This window comes from Bradysia coprophila (genome assembly GCF_014529535.1).
Source record: "Bradysia coprophila strain Holo2 chromosome IV unlocalized genomic scaffold, BU_Bcop_v1 contig_144, whole genome shotgun sequence".
Taxonomy (NCBI): domain Eukaryota; kingdom Metazoa; phylum Arthropoda; class Insecta; order Diptera; family Sciaridae; genus Bradysia; species Bradysia coprophila.
In genome coordinates this window covers 3,261,038-3,283,668 of record NW_023503373.1, presented here as the reverse complement: position 1 = coordinate 3,283,668, position 22,631 = coordinate 3,261,038, and the positions used below count along the sequence as shown (strand labels likewise).

General features: G+C 33.3%; 1 protein-coding gene across 16 annotated transcripts in view; it reads left to right on the top strand.

The window, feature by feature from the left end:
• Positions 1–22,631, top strand: part of LOC119071130 (hemicentin-2) — a 144,916-nt gene that overhangs the window by 112,408 nt on the left and 9,877 nt on the right. For 4 of the 16 annotated variants that reach the window (XR_005086598.1, XM_037175808.1, XM_037175806.1 and 1 more), the window contains exons 16-21: positions 4,086–4,275; positions 4,536–4,676; positions 7,158–7,191; positions 9,391–10,079; positions 10,290–10,400; positions 13,146–13,240. Coding sequence is in view for 13 of the 16 variants with exons in the window: in XM_037175808.1 (XP_037031703.1) it covers positions 4,086–4,275; positions 4,536–4,676; positions 7,158–7,191; positions 9,391–10,079; positions 10,290–10,400; positions 13,146–13,240 (1,260 nt within the window). In the remaining 3 variants the exon portion in view is untranslated. Of the gene's footprint in view, positions 1–4,085; positions 4,276–4,535; positions 4,677–7,157; positions 7,192–9,390; positions 10,080–10,289; positions 10,401–13,145; positions 13,241–21,036; positions 21,925–22,631 lie in introns of those variants that run through there. The other 12 variants (XM_037175812.1, XM_037175814.1, XM_037175816.1 and 9 more) reach the window with 5 other exon arrangements.

Here is a 22,631-nt window from a genome sequence, read left to right as displayed (position 1 = left end):
CAAAAGTAACTTTTTTTTTTGGCACGAGTAAGACTTGTAGTTTGGAAAGGTTGCAAGAGTTTCAATTCAACTGGTCGAAATTAATTTAATTTTTGATACACGTGTGCAATTTCACATGCTAAAGACGTAATTACCCCGTTACAAATATCAATAAATCTTTTACTTCGTTTATTGATAGTGCTTCGTAGAAAATCTGTTACGTCATTCTTGTTAACACACGTTTTGTTATACATAGCATAGCATAGCATTAACCGGGGGTTATCGTTAATTTTTGTCGTTGATGTCGATATCTGATGACTAGTCAAATCTGGAAGGTAAACTTTGCTCATTTTAATTCGTCGAAAAATTACCACTTTCAGCACTGAATCCTGTAAAAATATAGTTGAATGGATGCTAAGGTGTGTGTGAGTGTATAGCGTATACCAACAACAATTTAATGTAAATTGTTTCACCGTTCGGAAAAAGAAAAGAATGAAAAGAAACGTTTCTTAAATTTTTAATGGATTTTTATTATGCGAATTTTGAAAAAAGAAAATTCTGCAGCACCTTGTATTTAAGAGAAAAAGCGATAAAAAGAGAATTAAAATTGCACGAAAACTACTTTCCCTTATCTCTTTATTCTTCAATTAAATTGGCTGGGTTTTGTATGTAGTGTTTTCTTTTATTACGTTTAATTTTTCTCACGAGGATTAACGAACGGAAAATAAAACTTGACGTAATGAGATTATATTAAGGTGGGCGCCGATTAACTGAGTAATTACGTGTTCTCAAATTAGCCTTATTCAAATTGAAAACTTGTCACGACATAATCATTGAGGGTTTTACTTCTTTTGTTTAAAGTATCGCCTAGTTTCAATTACACAATTTTTTACTTCAGCGGTTTTGCCATTCTTTTTAATATATTCATGAATATGTAAGATAAGATAAGGTAATCATTTATTTAGCTAATTTGCTATTATAAATACAGTTTACATAAAATCACAGAAAAAAGGACTACAGCAAAAGTCACACTTCTTAGTCAATTTCTAATCAACTTTCGTCTCCCCTTAAAAATCACAAATTTATGCTGACGTCCTTCAAATACCTCCTCAATTTACTATTCCTCCACTCTTCTCGTTCTTCACTTCACTTGGCAATGAGTTAAATTCAATTTATGGAATACTGAATTACGCACTTTCGCGCTTCTCTTGCATGTGAACCAAAAGTTTTTCGACCTCGTTGGAAAGTTATGGACATCACAATTGAATGTCACCATCTCACTCAGATATTTGGGTAGGGCAGGGCACCAAACTTCAGCTTGTGGATGAATTTCAAGGTAGTTTCATGCACTCGCTGCTTAACATTCAACAGGTTCTGTGACCATCGCACATACTGGTGTCAGTTTCTTGCACATCAGGATAGATCTCATGGATGGTTTTGTAGCCTTTGCATCCGGGTGAATGATGTTTCGTCACAGAGGTACAATATAGTTGCACAATAATCGAAATGTGGAGCGATTATTGATTTGTATATGTTGATTCGAGCATCCAATGTGATAAATTTAGTCAGTCGAGATAACACTCCCACCTTTTCTGAAACGTTTTTGCACACATAATCGACGTTAGCCTTGAATGTTAGTCTGTTGTCTATAATCACTCCCAGATATTTGAATTCTTGAACCATTTCATTTCATCCATCAAGATAGAGTTCATTGACGTGCAAGTCAACATCATCTTTGTCTTGCTGACGTTGAGCTTTAATTTATTCAGTCGTAACCATTGGCTTATTCTCCGTTATAACTTTCAAACCATTTGATTACTGTGGGTGAAAAACCAAACGAAACCAATTTAGTAAGCAATCTATTCCATAAGGCTATCGCTAATTTTTTCGACGTCCTTCTCTACAACCGATGATTAGCTTTTTGTGAAAGGTTGGTCCAAAATGGAAGCATTATCTAAAATGTTTTTTTTTATTTCGAACGTGCAAGTTTATAGTTTTCAGAACAGTCTAAAATCTGGTATTAAATCTTATTTTACGTTCAATAAATTTGTTCAATTCATATGTTCAGACCAGATGGCATAATGAACATAATCGCACATTTTTGACAACAACACGATTCAGATGTTTATATAAGATGACCGGTTACAGAAGTTTGCCACATACTGTTTAGAAATCGTTTCGGTCAGAATTTGAAATTTCAAGTTGACCAAGGTTCAGATCCTTATATGAATAATGTTTATTGAACTGAACTTTGTTCAGCAAGTTTCTCGGCTAATGTTTTTGTGATTTATTTATGACCACAAATAGTTTAAGATGTTGTGTTGCCTTTCTTCTAAGACGGCTTAGTTTCGATTTGATGTTAAAATCGTATTTCTGGTTTTGATTGCCCGATGAAGAATGAAATTAGTTAAAGGTCTCTAAAGTGCTCAAATAGGTATCTGCGCAAGCAAATGGGATTTTTATCGGCTCTGTAACTTTAAAGCTGCTTTCGAAAAGTTTTCCATTGCTACAGGGTTTGTTGACTTCATACCACCACCATATGGTTCTATTCACTATCTAGTTCCATCAAATTCCATGTTTCAATTGTCTTCGGAATATAAAATGCTCTATTTATCAACGAAAATCCTTTCCGTGTTGTGGTTGAATATGTATACGATGATATTATGATTCATTAAAATCGTCACCCCACAAGCATGTGTAGATAAACACACTGAATTTGTATACACAATGAAGAAAAAAAAATCGAGACAAAAACATTGTCTTGCCATGTTTTACTATCTAACATTAATATCCAATCGAGCAGAAGTAAATATTTAATTAACAATGCCATACGTTCCATCCACAATAAAAGAAGAAAAAGATAAAATATTTAGTGAACACATTAATGGCCGCCCTTAAAACACCATATCATTTATTATTTCATGTAACATGGATTGTATTTTTATACAGTATATCCTGGCCGATGTGGATCATTTGTCGAAAAGGGAATTTGCTCGAAAATTGTTGGATAGTCATGCAGATTCACTAATGCTTTAGATTTCCTAATAAAATTTATTTCGAAACATTCGCTTGTTCTGCACTTTCGATATGATCGATTGAATATTGGAAAATGTTTTCCAATCTACAGAGAGAAAAAAACATGCGACGGGCAAACCATACAACACAATTTAGTACAAAATAAAGATATTCAATCTCGTTTTCCCACTAAATCAAATTGTGTTATTATTAATTATTTGTTAAATGTTTTGTAAGATTTATGTGCTCGATATAAACTCTGACCGTTGTGCTGGATAAAAAAAAGAGAACGAAAAGTAATGGCAATTGAACGGTTATGGATGCATAAATAAAGGAAAATTGGATGTGTGTTGTTTGGTTGTTTCCAAATAAATCAGTGTACACATGCGTTGCTTTATTTGATCGTTTCCATTTGGAATTTTTGAAATGTTTGGTTGTCAATCAGTTATCGATGTCATGAGTGGAATTGATGGCATTAATGTCGGAATTTACAAATCATCGTTTGTCAAACTGTTTCAGGCTCAATGAACCTTCGGGTATGGAGTACAATTAATCTAATTAATGGTGTTGCTGGTGAATGCTTTTAATTAAATTTAAACAGGACTTGACTGATTGAGTGATGTGTACCGAGTAATAAACATGTCCATAATTAATGTAGTTCTTGAAGTCGTTTTTTCAACGTCCGAAACTACAAGAGCGAAGACCGTACTCCTTGTTCGGATGATCTCAGACACATAAAAATCACTTACGAACTATACAAAACACACATTTTTCTCAATTGAAAATTTTCTTATATACCAAACCACATCATACACCTCTCGTTCTTTGTATACCATATGCTGTGGACATTATATGCATTGAGCATCATCGACACATGCATGCTGCATGATGCAGCAAATGTCAGCTCATTTTAAACACTCTCCTTCAAACCGACACACTATCAATAAAGCTTTTCCAATCTTGATGTTCATTGGAGTGTTATTTAGCTTTGAATTCAAAGAATCATTAAAGCACTCGGAAAATTGAATCCTCTTAAAGTTATTTTAAATGAAAAAATTAACATTTTTCGATGGTTCGTTGTCCAATTTCAGATGGATTTCGAGTGGTCGGTGAAAAGTGATAACGAAACCACTGGACTACAGGAAGTGCGTAACAGTGACAGTGGCGGTTCTCCGGCCAGTTTTCTCATTTTGAACAATGATTTCACCGTGCAGCGAACATACAGATGTGTTGCGAACAATTCGGTTGGAGTTGGAACATTTTGTGAAATTGAAGTTGCAGGTAAGTTCGTTCAGGCCTTTTAGTTACATCAGAAATTGATTTGGTAAATAATTTTTAAATGCAAAAACCAAAGTATGGCCCAAACGTAAGTGGAAATTAAGTACGTTTATTAGACAATTCATACTAAAATAGAGAGAGAGACAGAGAGAGAGAGAGAGAGCGAGATAAAATAAATTTAAACTTTAAATTTTCATAAATTAAAATCGAATCCAATTGAAATCTGTTCTAAAATATTATTATAATTTCCTCATCCAAATTAGGTCACTTAATGTGGTGGCAGAGACTCGACAAAGTAACACTTTACATTCTGTTGGGTCTGGTTGCTGCATTGCTTCTGACTGTGATAATAGTGTGTATAATAATTATTTGCATATGCAGGAAGCGAAGGCGCCAAGACAAATGTGAGTACTTTAGTTGATTAAGATTTTCAATTTATATTTATACATTTAGATACAAATATTACGCTCGGTTCAGTTCAACGAATATTTAACTAAAATTTAATTCGATTTTTACTAAAACTGCTATAATCGAAGCACTTTAAACAATTGATAAATTTGTGAATTGGAAATGTTGTTTTTAATTTTCGTTCTGTTCTATCAAAATTATTCTAATTGTGCTAAACATGTGTTCGAATTGCGTTGAGTTTTAACGTTCTTTTTTCAATTTATATTTTTGCAGTTTTACTTTTATTAGATGTTGCGTTATTGGATGTACTATATTGATTCGATTTCAGTTTGCTTCAGTTAAATTGTCAAAATTATACATTGTGCAACTATTGTTGATGTTTAAAAAATAAACGGATCAACACATTCTTAAAGAACAGTTCATTTTAAGAAGAAAATCGTTCAATATGCGTGTGAGTGTGGAGTTGGGATGAGACATTTTTGCATGCATTTTTGAGTTTTTATTACAAGAAAATTGCACAGCTCTTGTGATAATTATTGATTGTACCGAGTTTGCACCAGCTGGTCTGTAATGTAGTTGATTCTTGTATTGAACAAATGCGTACGTCCGTAATACAGCGAATCTTGACGAAAGTCAGTAAGTGGAAACTCGGCACAAGTGGTTTTTACAAGAACTGGAAGACAGTCGTCGTCTGAAAATTAGAAGATCTGACTCCGTCAGGGAATTTATGGACTAAAGAGTACCGTATTTAGTATTTATTGTTTAATCATTTAAGAGCGCTCACCTCTTGGCAAATTTCTAGCCTACATTTTCGCGCAAAAATATTCGTTTTTTGATGATTTCTCTGAACCAAAATCTTTTTCCGAAAAAGTAAAACCGTTAAAGCATGCAAAAGTGTATTACTTTTAAAGGAAAAATTGGTTTGTGGTTGATAACTTATCCTACTTGGAGAAACCTTTACAAAATGTGTAATTTACACATTTTGCAAGGGTTTCTCAAAGTGGGTAAAGCTATGACTCGCAAACCAATTTTTTTTTTTAAAGTAGCACATTTTTGCATGCTTTAATGGTCTTACTTTTTCGGAAAAAGATTTTGGTTCAGAGAAGTCATCAAAAAACGAATATTTTTGCGCACAAATGTAGGCAAGAAATCCAAAAGGTGAGCGCTCCCAACATTTAAGTTAATTTAATTGAATTTAAATCGCCATGAAAATGAAAGTTAATAATTTGATTATATGAATTATATGAGTGCGAGAACATTTAAGTCAAACCGGGCACTAGATGCAAAATGATAGCTTTTGAGATGCACAATTTCTGATAGTTTTACGTTAAGAGGCATCGGTGCTTAGCCAAAACTGTAGCGTACATTTGCGTGTCTCGTGTTTCATTTTTGATGATGTCTTTTATCAGAATCGTTTTTGAAAAATGTACGACTGCAATTCCGACCACGAATGTGTTAGCTTTAAATAAAAATTAGTTTTGGTTGTAGGCGTTTAACCGGCTCTGAGAAACGTGAGCAATTTAACGAAATTTTCATAAACTGTTCAGTTTTCTTAGAGCTTGTCAAACTGCTACAACCAAAACTTATTTTTATGTAAAGCTACCACATTCGTGGTCGGAATTGCAGTCAAACATTTTTGAAAAAGGATTCTGGTTGAAAGATATCATCAGAAGTATACTAAAATCTAGTATTAAAAAAACGCCCTAATGTATGCTTCTCAGCAAAGTACCGGTGCCTCTTAAATCGCATTCCATTTTGATCCCTTTCTTTTCATAGAGTAAATAGATTGACAATATTGCCCCTGTGAAAAGAACAACATAACTACTTGATGCAATAGGTTGACTAGTTTTATTGAAAATTAAATTTCCCATATTACAGAGCGGTACACATGATGCGCTATTTGTGTTGATTTTGGCTTTTTCGCATTTTACTTTATGATCAAATACAATTGATTTAACACAAATATCGAATTAAATCTATTAAAATAGCGAATGGTGTTTGTACAACAAAATATATATTCATAACACACAGACTACCCATTAATATTAACGCCCAATGCATATTGTGTTGCTAAGCTCAATATTATGATACTCTTACTACTCCATTTAGTATACACATGGTGTATCCTCAATGAAATATAACATGAAATATTTCCAGGAATTTTATTTCGCATAATTTTTATTCGATTTCACTATGGGAACAACGTTAAACCTTGAATTTTCCCTATATGCAACTTATTACATATGTAGCACAAACAAAAACTTTTTTTTATGTTTCGTTCATTTACCTGGTGTACCTGGATAAAGGTTGTTTAAGTTTGTTCGTTTTTTTTTGTTTTTTTTTTTTATATTTTTCGTTCGTTTTTTACATATATTTTTCCACTCATTAACTTTTCGTACTAACTTGTTTATACTAACGCATTTTTTTTCGTTTGTTTTTTCGCTTTTTAAAACCATCCATACCACAAAACAAAAAAGATCACACGGATTTATCCATCAGTGCAACACAAAGGTAAGCAAGTACTGCAGGAGTTAGCAACATTGTGTTGATAGACCGAACTTTTTCCATTTTTTTCTCACATAGTCATTTTAGATAGTTTTGACTTGTTATACTCACTTTTGATTCAATCAGCGTTACCGGTTTGGGTAAAAAATAAATTTAGAAATTTTCTTAATTCAATGTGGTATCACTGATTATAATCGGTGTGTAGATCAGGTTGTTATTTAATTGGTGCGTGGAATCTGGAGTTAATTTAGATTTTGTACAAATTTATGGTTTTGATTAAATATTAACTTCAAATCGTTCGATTGAAACCAAATTGTGAGTGATCAAAAATTCCACTTTTCCATAAATTTATAATCGAAAAGGTTGATTGGCAGTAGTTTGAAATATTTTTTTAGGTAATCAAACCAAATTGTCCTCATTACCTCCACTGTAATCCGAAAGGAAACACATTTTACTTTTATTACTTATCATGACACGTTGCACGGTTCAAGCTTAAATATAGGGCTTTTTAAGTGTCATATCTGGATTTATATGGATATTATGTATATGTACGTACAATGTGGTAGTTTTGATATGCACACAGGCGATATTGTGGTGGATTTGCATGTTATAAATAAGCTTATTTAAACCGACCATTTTAAATGGTTTATGCACTGCACTCACACTATTCTCATTCTCCTACAATTAGGCTCACTATTTGTAATTTATTTATTGCACACATCAGAAACAGAAACTGGTTAGAACAGAATATGTATTTCTGACGAGTGAGATTTAACTTATTTATAAATTTATTTTATTCAAAACTATACGACGAATGAAAAGAAAATACAAATAATGAACCGTACCGACTGTGGAAACTGTGAATTGAGCAAAAGTTTGAGTAAGTTAATGGTGTTTTTTTCCTCCTCTGTATTTTACTTATCCATTTACATGTAGCGATTTAAATTGGAATGTGTGAAACTTTTAGTTTTGTATCACTACCAGATGTGACATTACACGGCTACACATATATGTGCATGTTGATATTCGCAGATTAGATTTTCTGCTCTTGTTTCAAAAAAAATCCCTCGCATATTCGGTACTGTAGGGTGTCACATAAAATCCTTAAGTTGCTTTAAAGTTAAAAAGTCTGTAAAATTTAATTCAGGGCTAGCTGCAATTGTCAGCAGGTTCAATGCAGCGCATCTCTTCCATTAAGGAAGCATTCTAGTGTGTATCAGGAGTAAATGGCACACATTACTGGCTGTGGATGAACTTTCAAGATAAGCTTCGAGGATCACACTGTATGGTCCTGAATAAGAAAAATCAGTTTTTCTCTCAACCCTCTATGCTTTCATAAATCAATGGAAAGGAAGACTTTTGTGAGCGAATGGAGGAAAACCAATACAGTAAGGCAGACAATCACCATCTGCCAAAAATTTACCAAATACCTCCTTCATGAACAGTGCCAATAGATAGTAAACCTCAAGGGTTCCATAACAGATCATTCAGAGACCAAGTTGCTAAAACGTTCTCTGACCCAAATTATCCTAATTCTAATGATCGAATCCGAAAATCCCACCACAAGATTTTTTTTCAATCTAAATTAAACGTTATGTGGGCGTCAGCTAATAATGAAATCTTTTTAATTTAAATAACTTCTCTATTACTCCCTTGACGACGCTACGGCTCAACCAAAAATTCTTTTTAAAATTATCATCAGTTTTACGATGTTTATTGCCACCCTCTCCAACGTTATTCATAACCTCATTGCACATGTCTGACAAGGAGTTCAACCGAATCTCAAACGCAATTAAACGAAATGAGATTTCTTAAATTTATAGTGCCATTTGTCTCAGATATTCTTAAAGTGTAATTGAAAATACTTTAAGCGAGTCTTTTCCATACAAAGCCCGTATTATACTGTGATAAAGAATGACATTCTCTTAAATAGGAAACTTTAGTATCTCCGATTTGTTGTTCAGTACTATACTATGTGGAGCAGTGAACTTTGAAGAAATGAAAAGTTTGGCGAACATTACATCAAGCTTGATTGATGTTACGTGCTGTACATTAAGAGAATTTCTGTTTCGATGTGTGCTGCTGTGTGTAGTAAAAATGTTGTGTTGTGCTTTTGTTTATCATTTCACTATTTCACCATTCTTTTGTTTTTAATTTTATTTTGTCATCCATCATCTTTGATCATCCAAAACTTTCCCCATTCAGTGTTTTATCAGTGCCAACGACACCCCCGCCAAGACCTCCACCTCCAGAAATACCAAAAAGTCCACCAAAATGGCCATTACGTCCTGGTGTCATGGTTCACGTGAAAAGTGATACCAAATTGAGTGCGTCGAGAACACAAAGTCCAGCATCCATCGCTGCGAATAACTCATCAAATCAGCATAACGTTAGCTATGCATCACCGATTCTAAGCCAAAGCCTTCGGTCAACTAGTCAACCGCCTGTGGCAAACGTTAGTAGCAACAGAGAGGTTGCAATTGATTTATCTCCGAAATCACCCCCGATACTGCCCAGTCGAAATCTGCTAAACAAATTTCAAACTAAAACTACTGTCCCTGACAACGGTACAGAAACGAGAGAGTGTTCTGCTGATGGCATTGCGGACCATAATGGATCAACAGCTGCTAACAACACTAATGACGAATTAATTAACTTTACGAGTTCTAGTCTTATTGAACGGATTTTGGGTAGATTAAGATGGCGTCGAGAACGAACTAAACGAAATGATGTTGATGGCGAGACAGATGATGGTATGACAAAAGGCAATAAACGTGCTGTTAACCTAATACGTGGAGCAACAGGATGGTTTGGTAGTGGAAAGTCGACAAATTCGAGTACAGGATTATTTGACAAGAGACATCAATTTAGTGGCATAACATGCAGCGATGGTGGTAAATATTTTTGAAAACAAAATGAAATGCAATTCAACATTGAAACGTGTCAACCACATAAATCCATCAAATCGAAATTTTACTTTTAATTCGTTTGCAATGTTAAATGCTTTTTAATGTTTAGAATTGAGTTTTTGTTTTGCAATTTGTTTAAACGATTTTTCCATGTGCATGGCTGAGTTTTTCGTTTTCATGTTAATTTTCGTTTAGTTGTTACTTATAAACGGACTCCCGTGGCAGTTCGGCCAATTGTAAGCGAAGATGCTAATACAAACAATAATAATAGCAACGAGTCAAGGAAGCGCAAAGTGAATGCAAATGGTAAGTGGAACCTTTATTAATCAAATTACACACTAAATCGTCATTTATTATTGTGTTCCTGTACCGTATAAATATTGTGATTGATGAACATTGAATGTTGAATGTGATAGCTTATTGTGTGTGACATTATTTTAGACATGCAAATTAATTTGGATTTCATTAAATTGAATCTGTCGGCTGGAGATGCTTATACGACATTTGTAAATTTTGGAGATCATAAACTACATAATAATGTTGAACAGCTACTTTAAAGGAAATCATTATATTACGTGTCGGGAAAGAGCTGAACTCTTTTTGCAGTTTTTCGTTTAAATTAATTCTTAGTTTAAAAGAAAATAGAAACCAAATTGTGAGTGATCAAAAATTCCACTTTTCCATAAATTTATAACCGAAAAGGTTGATTGGCAGTAGTTTGAAATATTTTTTTATGTAATCAGACCAAATGGTCCTCATTACCTCCACTGTAATACGAAAGGAATTTTTATGTGTTGTGAGTATAAAACATCTCAATATTATATCAAAGCACTGTTTGTTCTCATGGGCGTTATCGACAAGGCACATTGTGTATCACATCACAACCAAAATTAAGACATATAAAGCAACAGATTTTCTATTTCTAGTTACCTACAGGGAGAGAAAAATGAAATTCAACACGTTTTTTTCGTTTGGGAGTTGTTGTGGTGTGCAATTAATTTTACAAGAATTTAGTTGAACAAATGAAAACCTAGATTTTGATTTTCTAAATTTTGGTTAGGCATGCGATCGTAACAAGGAACGACCAAATAAAAAATCTAGATGTTCATTTGCTAAACAAATTTTGTGTGGAATCATTTACAAACCACACAAATCCCAAATCAGGAAACATGTCGAATTTAATTTGTCTCCAAGTAGCTATCGCCTTTTTTGCGAATGTTCGTTATTTACTTTTATGGTGTTTTTTAGCTTTTTAGCGAACTGTTTCAGAAATGGGAGATGTCTGAGAAGCTAGAAAATTTATCCTGTTAGAAACTCAACTGTCGGTGTCGCAAACAAAATCTCTTACTTTATATGTATCAATTTTGGTTTTGATACACCATTATGCCTCGATAACGCCCTAAAGAAGATAAATAGCAAAAAGAGATAATACTCAGATTTGTGTGATTATTCGATTATTTTGTACCAATTTTGAGATATTATGGAGATTTTTTATACTAACAACGGATAAAATTACACTCACCACCGAGGCAGATTAAATTCACTTCAAAAAAAAAATTCTCAAAATTTTCTTGCAATACTTTTGGTCATCTGTTGTCGACAACGACTGTGTAAATAAATACTGGGCTGGGCTAACACTGTTGTATACAGGGCCTATTATGTAGAATTAAATTTGCAAAAATTCCCACAAAATTCTCCACAAATTTGCAAAAATTTTCAAAAAATAAATTCTACACACCTTCAAAGTCAAATTAATTGCTTCATTCACTTTAAATTGTACTAAAACAGACAAAAGAACGCAAAGACTTGCAAAATGTGCTGAAAATGAAGCGTAAATTTGTGCAAATTTTTGTGAATTTCTGTGATTTTTTGCAAATTTTGCAAATTAATTCTACATAATAGGCCCTGGTTGTATAAGTGTAGCAAAATATATGTTAAAACATGTGAAGTAGAAGATTTTATTTCAGTACGTTGAAGACTCTTAGATCAATTGAAGTAAAAGATTCTGTAACTATTCTAATGGTATGCTTGCCATCTGTGAAAGGTCACTCTAACATGAAGTTTTGCTTATGTAAGCTTAGTTCTGTAGAGGAATTACGGCTCTCATTCTCTATAGGGTCTATTTTTCAATTCGGCCGTAATTCCTCTCCTGGTCCTAATGGAAAAAGAAAGATTGATTTAAAGTGGACTGTACATACATTCCAAACCTATCACGGTGCTGTTGAACAACTTTTTTTTCGAAAAGTTCGTAAACATGGGGTTTTCTTGTTAAAAATGATTGGGGTGATCCTAACGATTATTTTTCTCCTAAATTTAAAATGTTTTGCCCGGGCCTTCTCGAGAAAAGTTGATTTATATTGAGAAAAAAAATAGCTCGGACCTATTAGCTAAAAAAATACCGGGAAAACCCACATAACCATCGAAATTTCCTTAAAGTTCGTCGAAAACGGGATTCCAATCATATATCAAAGTTTCGAATATGGTGTGTAAGGTACCGTTGTAAAGGTTTGAGTCTCTACTTCTTAAAATTGTGCTTATAAAACCAAAAAAATACATTAACGAGCTTTCCTAGTAGAAAACATTTCACAAGGGGCCATTTTTGACTCATTTCTTTAAGATAAATCAACTTTTCTCGAGAAGGCCCGGGCAAAACATTTTAAATTTAGGAGAAAAATAATCGTTAGGATCACCCCAATCATTTTTAACAAGAAAACCTTATGTTTACGAACTTTTCGAAAAAAAGTTGTTCAACCGCACCGTGATGTTTAGTGAATTAAACTTTGGTATGGGATAAATTCTCGTCAATAACAATCATAAATACGGCGAGTTTGATGAGACAATTTTTAAATTCATTCATTGAGATATAAATCTATAAACACAGACATCATCTACAACGTCCCAAAAGATTTTAGATAACTAATCTATTGCGGTAGGTAAGGTTTGATTGAAAGCCGACACTTTCAACGAGTCTGATCAGTATCTTTCGAAAAAGAAACACCGACATTATCAACTAAATTTTCTAATTTACGCTTTTCGTTTCATTCATTTCAGTAAACGACAAATCATCGGCGGCGGGCGATCCGTTGACGGATCCTGGCGAGTATGAGAATCTACCGTTTCACGGCATGCAAAGCGCCCCAAATAAGGTGAGTCGTGTGGAAATCGTTCAGCTTAAAATTATAATATATTTCCACTCGTAGTTTGTTTGAATTTAATTCTGAAACATAATAAACACAATTATATTTGCGTAATCAAATAATTATCCTTCAACAATTATTATTCTTCTCGAAAATTTATGATTTCTGTACGAATTATCGTAGATACAATTTAGAGTACAAATTTGGTATTTACACGTTTGCATTTGTATTTGCACTTTAATGTTGGCAATGCGCAATGGGTACATACTACACACTAGACTTGATATTAATTGAACTATCTGATGAATTTTAATTGTGAACACACTTTCGTTGTTAATTTGATTATTGTTTGCATTGGTCTATGCGTTTTCCGAATCAACGAATGCTTATTTCCGATAACGAGGTCATAAATGTTGAAGTACCACTACCGTCCGCTTTCAAATGCCGTATATAATTAGTCGAAATGTTAGTTCGATTATGGTTGAATCGATACACAGAGGCTCTACGCTTATTAAAAACAACGAAATATATTTCTTAGAATATGTGACCCTATTTAGCTCTGAACAGAAACTAATTTAGCTCAATCAGTACTCAAAGAGATAGTCGACCTGACATGTAATACACAAAATTACAAACATAATCAGATTAAGGTTAAATAATATGCTCAATAGGACGCAAAATTACTATTTTAATCATCTACTCTACATCTATACCCCGAGTATTCGTCAGTAATAATTTTATTTTACATACTTGCGGGAAGTAAATCGTTCGTTTCATTGAATGTCATGAAGTTTCGACGACCTTAACATGTAAAATCCAATAAATCGCAATAAAAGTGAAAAATGACGTTTTCGTGTGTGCATGCGGCTTCGCCTTGGAACAAAACAATTCAAACGAAAACTGGACTTTTCATCTTTTTATCCCTTGCTATGTAAACGACTATTTAATGATTGGTCCTCACTTCCCTAATGATGATATGCAATTCGCCATATGCTAAATATGTCACATATTTACCCATTCTGGTTTTATTTTGTTTAAATTTTATGTGTTCAAAATGAAGCTTTTAACTCGTTCACAATGGGTCGATAATTCTGGTTCAAAGTGACTACAATGTGTATGTGTAAAGGAGATATTTATTTATGTTTTACTACAAAATCTGATAGTGAAAATTTGTGAATAAAATGTAGAGAGTCCGGTCGATTTTCAGTGTTTGTCTTGGATCGTTTGGGTCCGTTGTGTTCATTGAATGATGCCACAGTGTATAAGTAGTTGTAGATTAGTTAGCTAACGACATAATTTGATTAATTAATTTTTAAATTTAAATTGAGTGAACCTGTCGTTCTTTGATGGTAATATCGATGAAAAATGAATGAATAAATCAGAAAATCGAGTTGCTTTATCTGATTTTGAATTCAATCTTTTCACTCCGGCTTGATTAACTCTGATTCTTTGAATTTCTATAAATGAAGGGTTCTAAAACGATTGCAGAGCTAAACAGATCATTGAATGATGCTTCCTGATTCTCGACATACTTTCAAAAGTCTTTAATTTTGACTTGAGATATTTGTTTCATAAACATTTGGTTCGTCCGTTTTTGATGTTTAATTAATTGATTTATAAGTTTGAATATATTATCTTGATAAGATTTGTTTCTGACATTATCCTCTTTGAATTAGAAATATAAAAGCAAGTCTGTGGATGCTATAATTTACCGAACATATAAGTTTCTATGTTCCTTTGTTAATTTTTTATCCTTCCAGCTTTACGAACACAAAGCATGTTTTCATAATGCATTTTCTTTGAATCAGTTTTTACTTTAAATCTGACCATTAATATCATGTCTTCGTTGATATGTTAGCAATTACACTAAGACTGCACAATATGCAGTGCACATTTTTAAATCTATCTATAGTAAATAAAATGAACAGTTCATGCACCCTGAAGGCACATTTATATAAAAATAAATTGCAATGAAACTCACCAACATTTAAGCTACCTTTCATATCTATACCAAAACTCCACCAAATCAAAATTTACACACCGCTTTTTTGGGTACATTGAGGTATGTTTTTTATCAGTATTTTATGTGCACGTCAAATCGTATATGATTCGAATTTATTTAAAAATAAATTTCAAAAATAAAATAAATTGTAACGTGATATCATTGCGATGACTGTGCAAATAAAAGTATTGATTGTGCCGCTGCCGAATTTTTATTTTCTCAATATATTACGATTTTTCATAATTTTCGATAAGATCTCAGTCAAATTTCCAAATAATTCACTAACAATTTGAAGCAGAGCTTAAGTATCAAAACAATTTTCTCATAAAATTCCGGTTACAGGCAATATTACTACTTACTGCTGTCTCTAAAAATGGCAACAATAATAGCCATTCTCATTACATAGTATGCACCAAATATATTCCAATAAATCTGCCTATCAAACAAATATAAAATGCCTCGCAACACCCACCGAGAAAAAAGAGTAAAATGATTGAAGTGTTATCAGCAGAGCTGTAATGTGATGTGAAACACCCTTAAAATATAAATTTTTTGGTAAAAAAAAAGTTTTTGACTTGAAGCGAAATGTAATGTGGGAAAAATGCGAATTTTCCGAGTTTTGGTATAAAAATTTGATATGGTTGGATGAGTTATTGTGTGGTGAGTAGAGGATATGAAATACACAGTTTTTCGTTCATTTTTTTTTTATTTTTCTTCTTTTGTTTTCGATTTGATTAACGAAACTGTTTTCTAGTTTTTATTTTATTTATTTTGATATCACACGTTTTATCAATTCCAATTCTTTGTAAATATTGAATGTTCACATCAACACATTGACATTCAGCACAGACTCACTGTCGGAGAATGAATCATATTAATTTGATGTATAGTTTCACCTTTATTACATTGAGTGTTGTTATCAGTTGACAATTTTTGTTATTCATTCACAGTTTTGTAAGTTTTCAGTTTCATTTTATTTGACACTTCTGTCAGTACGTATTTCCGACATAACACGGATTAAGCGACAATCAAATGATCATGCCGATTGTTAAAGTAATTATGTTACGATTAATGAACGGAAACAAAAAACGAAATATTTTTGATTTTGAATAGACAATGGCTCAAGTGACGGTAGTGGAATTGTAATAAGGATTCTAATACTTCCAATTGTTTAATCGCTCCCTCTTCCATTCTTTCCTACAATTTTATTTTCGATCATTCTAAGTGAAATTATGTCTATAAGCATCCCATTGTGATAAATAAGACATCTTTGATCCAAGATCTCGTAGGCTACGAGTCGTAGCTATAAAATATTATCATTGAAGTTAAGATTAATCCCATTGTGATAAATAATCAAAAAAAATATTTGATATGATCGATGGGTGCAACAATTAAATTACACTTGCGCCACAAGATCGACAGGCTCAAAGGGTGTGTTTTCTTTGTTGTATTCCCCAGAAATTTTCTTTCTCCAGCTTTGAGATATTGGTTTTCCAGTGCAACAATAGACATGCAACTTAACCGACAACAATATTAAAATTGTGATCTTACAATTCAGATTGGCCCATTTCTATCTTGCCATTCTCCAATTTACTAAATTTATCTATTAAAATATTCAAAATCGTCTTCACACAGCTTATGAAGCTGCAGTAGTTTAAGTTGTTGGTGTCGTAGTAGTTGCAGTAGACATTGATATATAACCATAATTGACCGGGAACGTTGGACAAACATACTGTCGGTTGCAATCACGTGTTATTGGCGAATAACCTCCAGGTGGACAATAACGAATTTCGTATGTTGGCTGATAAATTTCGAAAACTGTGGTCTCATCAGCATTCGATATAACTTTGACAATGGCTGGAGTCGTAGTTGACGTATTTGCCCGGTCCACCTTTATATGGATGCTTTGAACAGGTTTCATTGCGATAGTAGTTGTTGTAGCATTTTTTCACGATAGCTTCTTTAATACAACCACCTAAACCAGGAAAATCATATTGACACCGTAAATACGACGAGCTGTCGCTGTCAAATGGATTTAAAACTAATGGATGGGCTAAATTGTACTCAGAACATTCATTTCGGTTATCGTTCTTGTCGTCACATTTGTAGAATTGTTTACATTTTTTCAGAAATGGACTAAATTTCGTATTGTTCGGACACGCAATCTCTTATTTTTCTTACGTTTAAAATGTTCTTTTAATATTTACATTTACTTGGATCTAATGTTTCCAGCGTTGCGGTGGTTTATACTCAATTTTCTGCTTTTTATAAATTTCCCAAATCTCTAAATTGATCTCTCATTCGTGGAACGCTCCTCTGTTACCAAGTCACGGGCTTTTTTAAGCGTGTATTTTACACATTGTGTGTAAAAACTTTTTAAAAGAGTGTATTTTACACACTTTTTGTGCATACACGAAAGTGTGTAAATTACACACTTGCAACAAGAAAAAAAAACGAAAATGATGACTTTCTGAAGAAACGTCGAGTTCCGTCAATGAACTTCCTTAAAGAAATTACGAGCAGTTAGGATGTTAACGTTTCTTCAGGGATTGGTCACTTCTGCAATTTTTTTAGAAGCAATATTCCCTTTACAAAACGTTGAACAAGTTTAGTGACAAATGTATCTTAAGGGATTTTCTTCAGTTCAAAAACGTTGAATTTGCGTACCTTTTGTCAATATAGGTACTTTTTCCTCTGTACTCGCGTCATTTCAAAGGAACAGAATTCAAACGTCTGGACATTTACTAGCCAATTTTTTTTTCGCCCGCTGAGCTCGCGTTATTGTTTTCTTAATAATTACACTTTTATTCGTTAGTAAGACTTAATTGGCGAGAAGAATCACCGACTTCCCAAAGGAACATTGAGTTACTGAAGAAACGTTAACTGCTCGTGATTTCTTCAGGAACTGGGTGTTTATTCAGTGCAACTTCAGTGCAATGAATTAAAAACATGGATTCAATAATTTTGTGACTGACACAGAGGCGGGTTTTGATGTGACGGAAAATTTCATAGTTTCTTGAAATTCCTTTCCTTTTCCTTTTACAAATTCGTTGCAAATAGCTAGATATGAAATACTAACTAGAATCGTTTCATTCAAACATAAAATCTGTAGAACTGGGTTCTTCCTTTCGAACCATATTCAAGCCGTGAATATGCCTCAAAATTTGAATTTTCATCGAATCCTCGAATGAACCGAAAAGAAAATTTCAACGCACTCTTATTGAGAACATCGCGAATTGGGGAAGAAGAAAACATTTATTGAAGCAATAAAGGTGCTTCCCTTGTCGCGCGTTTGATCTACCCAAGGACTTTTCATTTCAAATTTTAGCACACTTCCGGTGTCAATTTGGTTTTTAATTTAGTTACTAATACGAATTTCAGCACTTAAATTGTATAGCAGAATAACCCAAATAGATACTATCTGTGAAGTGTGTAGCCATTACACACTTTTCGTTGAAAACTAAAAAAGTGTGTATTTGCAAAAAGGTATTATACACACTTTTTTGGAAAGTAATGATCTTGGAATAAACAGAAAAACAAGTGTGTAAGAACTCGAAAAGCTTAAAAGTGCCCCTGTACCAAGTTCCTGTCTGTAAATCAATAAATTTGATGAGACTGACACTCTAGTGTAACAATATTGTCACCGTAATTGCTTTCACAGTTTCTGGAAGTTCTAATCTTGTCTCCTTGCAACATCTCATGGAAATCCATAATTGACTAATTAATTCGATCATTGACGAATGCTCTCATAATTTCACAAAATTTTGTATAATTTTACCAAAGTACAATAAAGATTCTGTTTCTGAACCACATCGGTAACGGAATAGATTCAACTTAACGAAGCACATGACACACTCCCGAAAAGAAACGTAATAGCATCCTTGTTTTTGTATATACAGCGTATATGTATCATTTTATCTCTACAACAAAACCCCTTCCGTAAGCAAAATAAGAAATTTAATCAATAATCCATAAGCCTTTTACCCTCATCAATAGATGGACATCATTTTAGTAATTCTATGGAAAACACTTAGGAAATAAGACGGAGAAAGTAACTTGAAATTTCCATTTTAAATTTTTCATCAGATCAAATTAACTTGTCGATACCTTTGTTTGCCGCTTGTTGTAAATCATAGCTGAGTTTGAGATTTTCCAAATTTTATTTCGAAAAGAATACCCAAATTTCGATCACTTTCGTACCGAAATATTTATGATATTGTTCGTAAGCCGTGCTCTTTTATTCGAAATTTAATTGAATTATTTAATTTAAAATCAAGTGTTTGTATCGAAGATGTATAAGGTTTGCTGGCGCTGGATTGTTTTAGTCTTGAGGGGATTCCAAGTTCCACATAAAATATTATTCTAATGATAATGCCTTATCCATGGCCTCGTCAACCTATTATATTCGTAGGCATAGCGAATAATATTTTCGCCATGAACATTGTTTTTACGCACTGTCCTACCCGGAAAACGAGTCATTGCGTCATTGGGGGCGTAGTGAGGAAGTTTTCATTTTCCTAAGTGTAGAGTTTGCAATCTCGAGCCGAAGTCGAGGGATGCCACTACACAAGGCGGTAATCTACTATTTCTTGTATTGAGTGTTAGTAAGAGTTTTCTAACTTAATTTATATCCGATGCGGTCATTTAAGTGTCAAATCGAAAATAGAAATCTTCAAATGTTGGATAGGAAGCTAAAACTTTTAAAAATCAAACAGCGAATATAGAAGAAGTAGTTATTTGCGTGCCTAACCCAAGAGCCATAAAATTTTGCAGAAGCAATATGTAATTGTGCAAGGAGAACCAGACATATCTGATCAAACGAATAACAATAGGGGAATTCCTTTCATTTTATTTATACTGAGTATATCGCGTATATTCTGAGTATATCCAGTTCATCGAGTATATCTTTCGTACATTCCGTATATCGAGTATAAGTCGCATGTGTTTGACAACTGACACATTTAGAAAAATGATTTTTTTTACAATAGGACTTTGGAAAATGTTTGTTTTTATATGTGATTGGTACATGATTTCATAGTCTTATCGCTTAGCCGATATTAGTCCGATTGAAAAACTAATCACCTTGCCAGACTCCTGAGATCACAAACTACACACTGGCATGTTGTTTGATCGAAATTTCATTTTTCTACATGTGGCTGTTGTCAAACACGTGCGACTTATACTCGATATACGGAATATACGAAGATATACTCGATATACTGGATATACTCAGAATATACGCGATATACTCAGTAAAAATAAAATGAACGGAATTCCCCTAAAATGAAAGGAATTCCCCTAATAAAACGGTTTCAATTGAAATGAAATTCGATTACTATGTTGACTTTATCCATTGTAATACTAACCAGAAAATGATGGTCTTCGATTTTATTATTTTCGTAGAAATCCACTTCCATTTCAATTATAGTTTTTCTTTTTCTCATCCGACAATACTTCGAAATTAATCATAGGAAAATATCGTTTCAATATTTAAAGCGGATCAGTGTGGACTTTACTGCATATCACAGAAACTTGATTTTAATTTTCATTCTTTCCTCAAAGGAGGAGTCACTACATTTAAAAATGGCACGTGATATGAACTTATGTAGCAATGTGCGTGTAAATATATAGATCCTCGTTTAACTTCTTGGTTTTGAAAAAGTTAGTTAGTAGTATTGCTTGCTTGCATGTAACAGTAAAAAAAGTGATCAAATTTCACTCTAATTCTAGTTTTGAACTAATCCAATTTTTGTGTCCATCTAAAACCTAACCGCATACCATTTTTTCTTTAACCAATTTTCAGTTCTACACAAATGCAAAATCCACAAACAGTAATGTGGTGCGTGTGGCGCCGCGTCCAAAAAATAACCCATCAACATACAACTATAATTTAGCTAACAGTTTTCCATCACAATTTTCATCAAATTTCTATCCAACTAACTCAAATTATCCAAACTACCCCACAAACAGTACAAGCTATTCAACCAATAATTATCCGAGTGAAATGCTTCCGCCACCCGCAACAGTAACTGGTACGACTGGCAGCTCAATGCTGCCTTTCAATCCATTTTTAGTAAAAAATGCCAAATCCGATCGCAAATCGAATGTAGTGGAAAAGAAATTTAATTCGCTGAAATCGATTGGCATTAAAAAATCTCCGCAATTTTATTCGATGCGAGTAAATAAATGTCGTCGTCATCATTCACTCGCTAATGAACCACAGCAGTTACTTATTGTCAATAACAACCATTCCATGCCTTATTTACCGCAAAATAGCAAATTAAAGAATTTCGATCAGCCGTTGTACGAAAATCTGACCGACTCGATTCAGATCCATGAATCATCAATGCAAAATGACAGCTCATTTGCATACATAGGAGATGAATTCAATTGTAAACCGGAACGGAACAGCATCTATCGTAGCGATTCGGGCATATCAAATAGCTCATACGAATGCATAACACCAGTTCCGGCACCGCGTACCAATCAACGAAAATGTCAGAGTGCACCCGTCTATATGAATTTACCGAATTCGTCTTCTCATCATAAGCACAAACATGGTCGCGGGTCTGGTGCTAGTAAAGGGAAGAGTAATTGTTATGGCAGTAGTAGCGGTAGTCATCATCAATCTAAGCATAGTAATAAGTGCAAAAATAACTTATCCAATGGCGGAGCTTTATCCAATTATGAGGTTTGTCACGTTTTTTTTTATTTCTTCTCGCATTTTTATATGTATCTGTCGAAAGGACATGCAATGAAACAGAATTGATTTTCTCTGTAAATGAATTCAAGATTTTAGTTTTAAAAACAAAATTAGAAAACTTAAAGTCAACATCACAATCAACATTTTAGGGAAACAAATCCGGTTTTAAAATGAACAAAAAAACTTTTTAAATTTAAAAGTTAAGTGCTCAACTAGCCATCGTCGAACGAAATGGAACTTGAAGAAAGAATAAAACTTCATTTTACACCAACACCTCTCCAGGTTATGCTTGACCATTGAGTCACCGATTATACGATAAATTAGAGCCATTCATGTGAACGATGCTCAAAGCTAGCGGCTATGTTTAATGAAAAGCCGTAATAATTTCAAAATTATATTCCGAGTATTTTTCTCAGCAAATTGGAACACAAAAGTGCTTTTAATTAAGTTTTTTTTTCTCTTTTTTTACTCTTTTCCGTTCTTCCAATACTTTTGCTGAGCACGAAAATTAACGTCGACGAAGAAAACTTTTTCCCACTTTTCTTCCACTTTGAAAAAACAAAAATTGCGTTTTTCTTCCGGTTACCAAACATAAGATTGATTGATTTTCATTTTTTATGGAAATTTGTGTCCGTTTTTCAATGCGAATGAATATTAAAATATAAATTTTCCCGATTTTATTTCTTGGTGAGAAA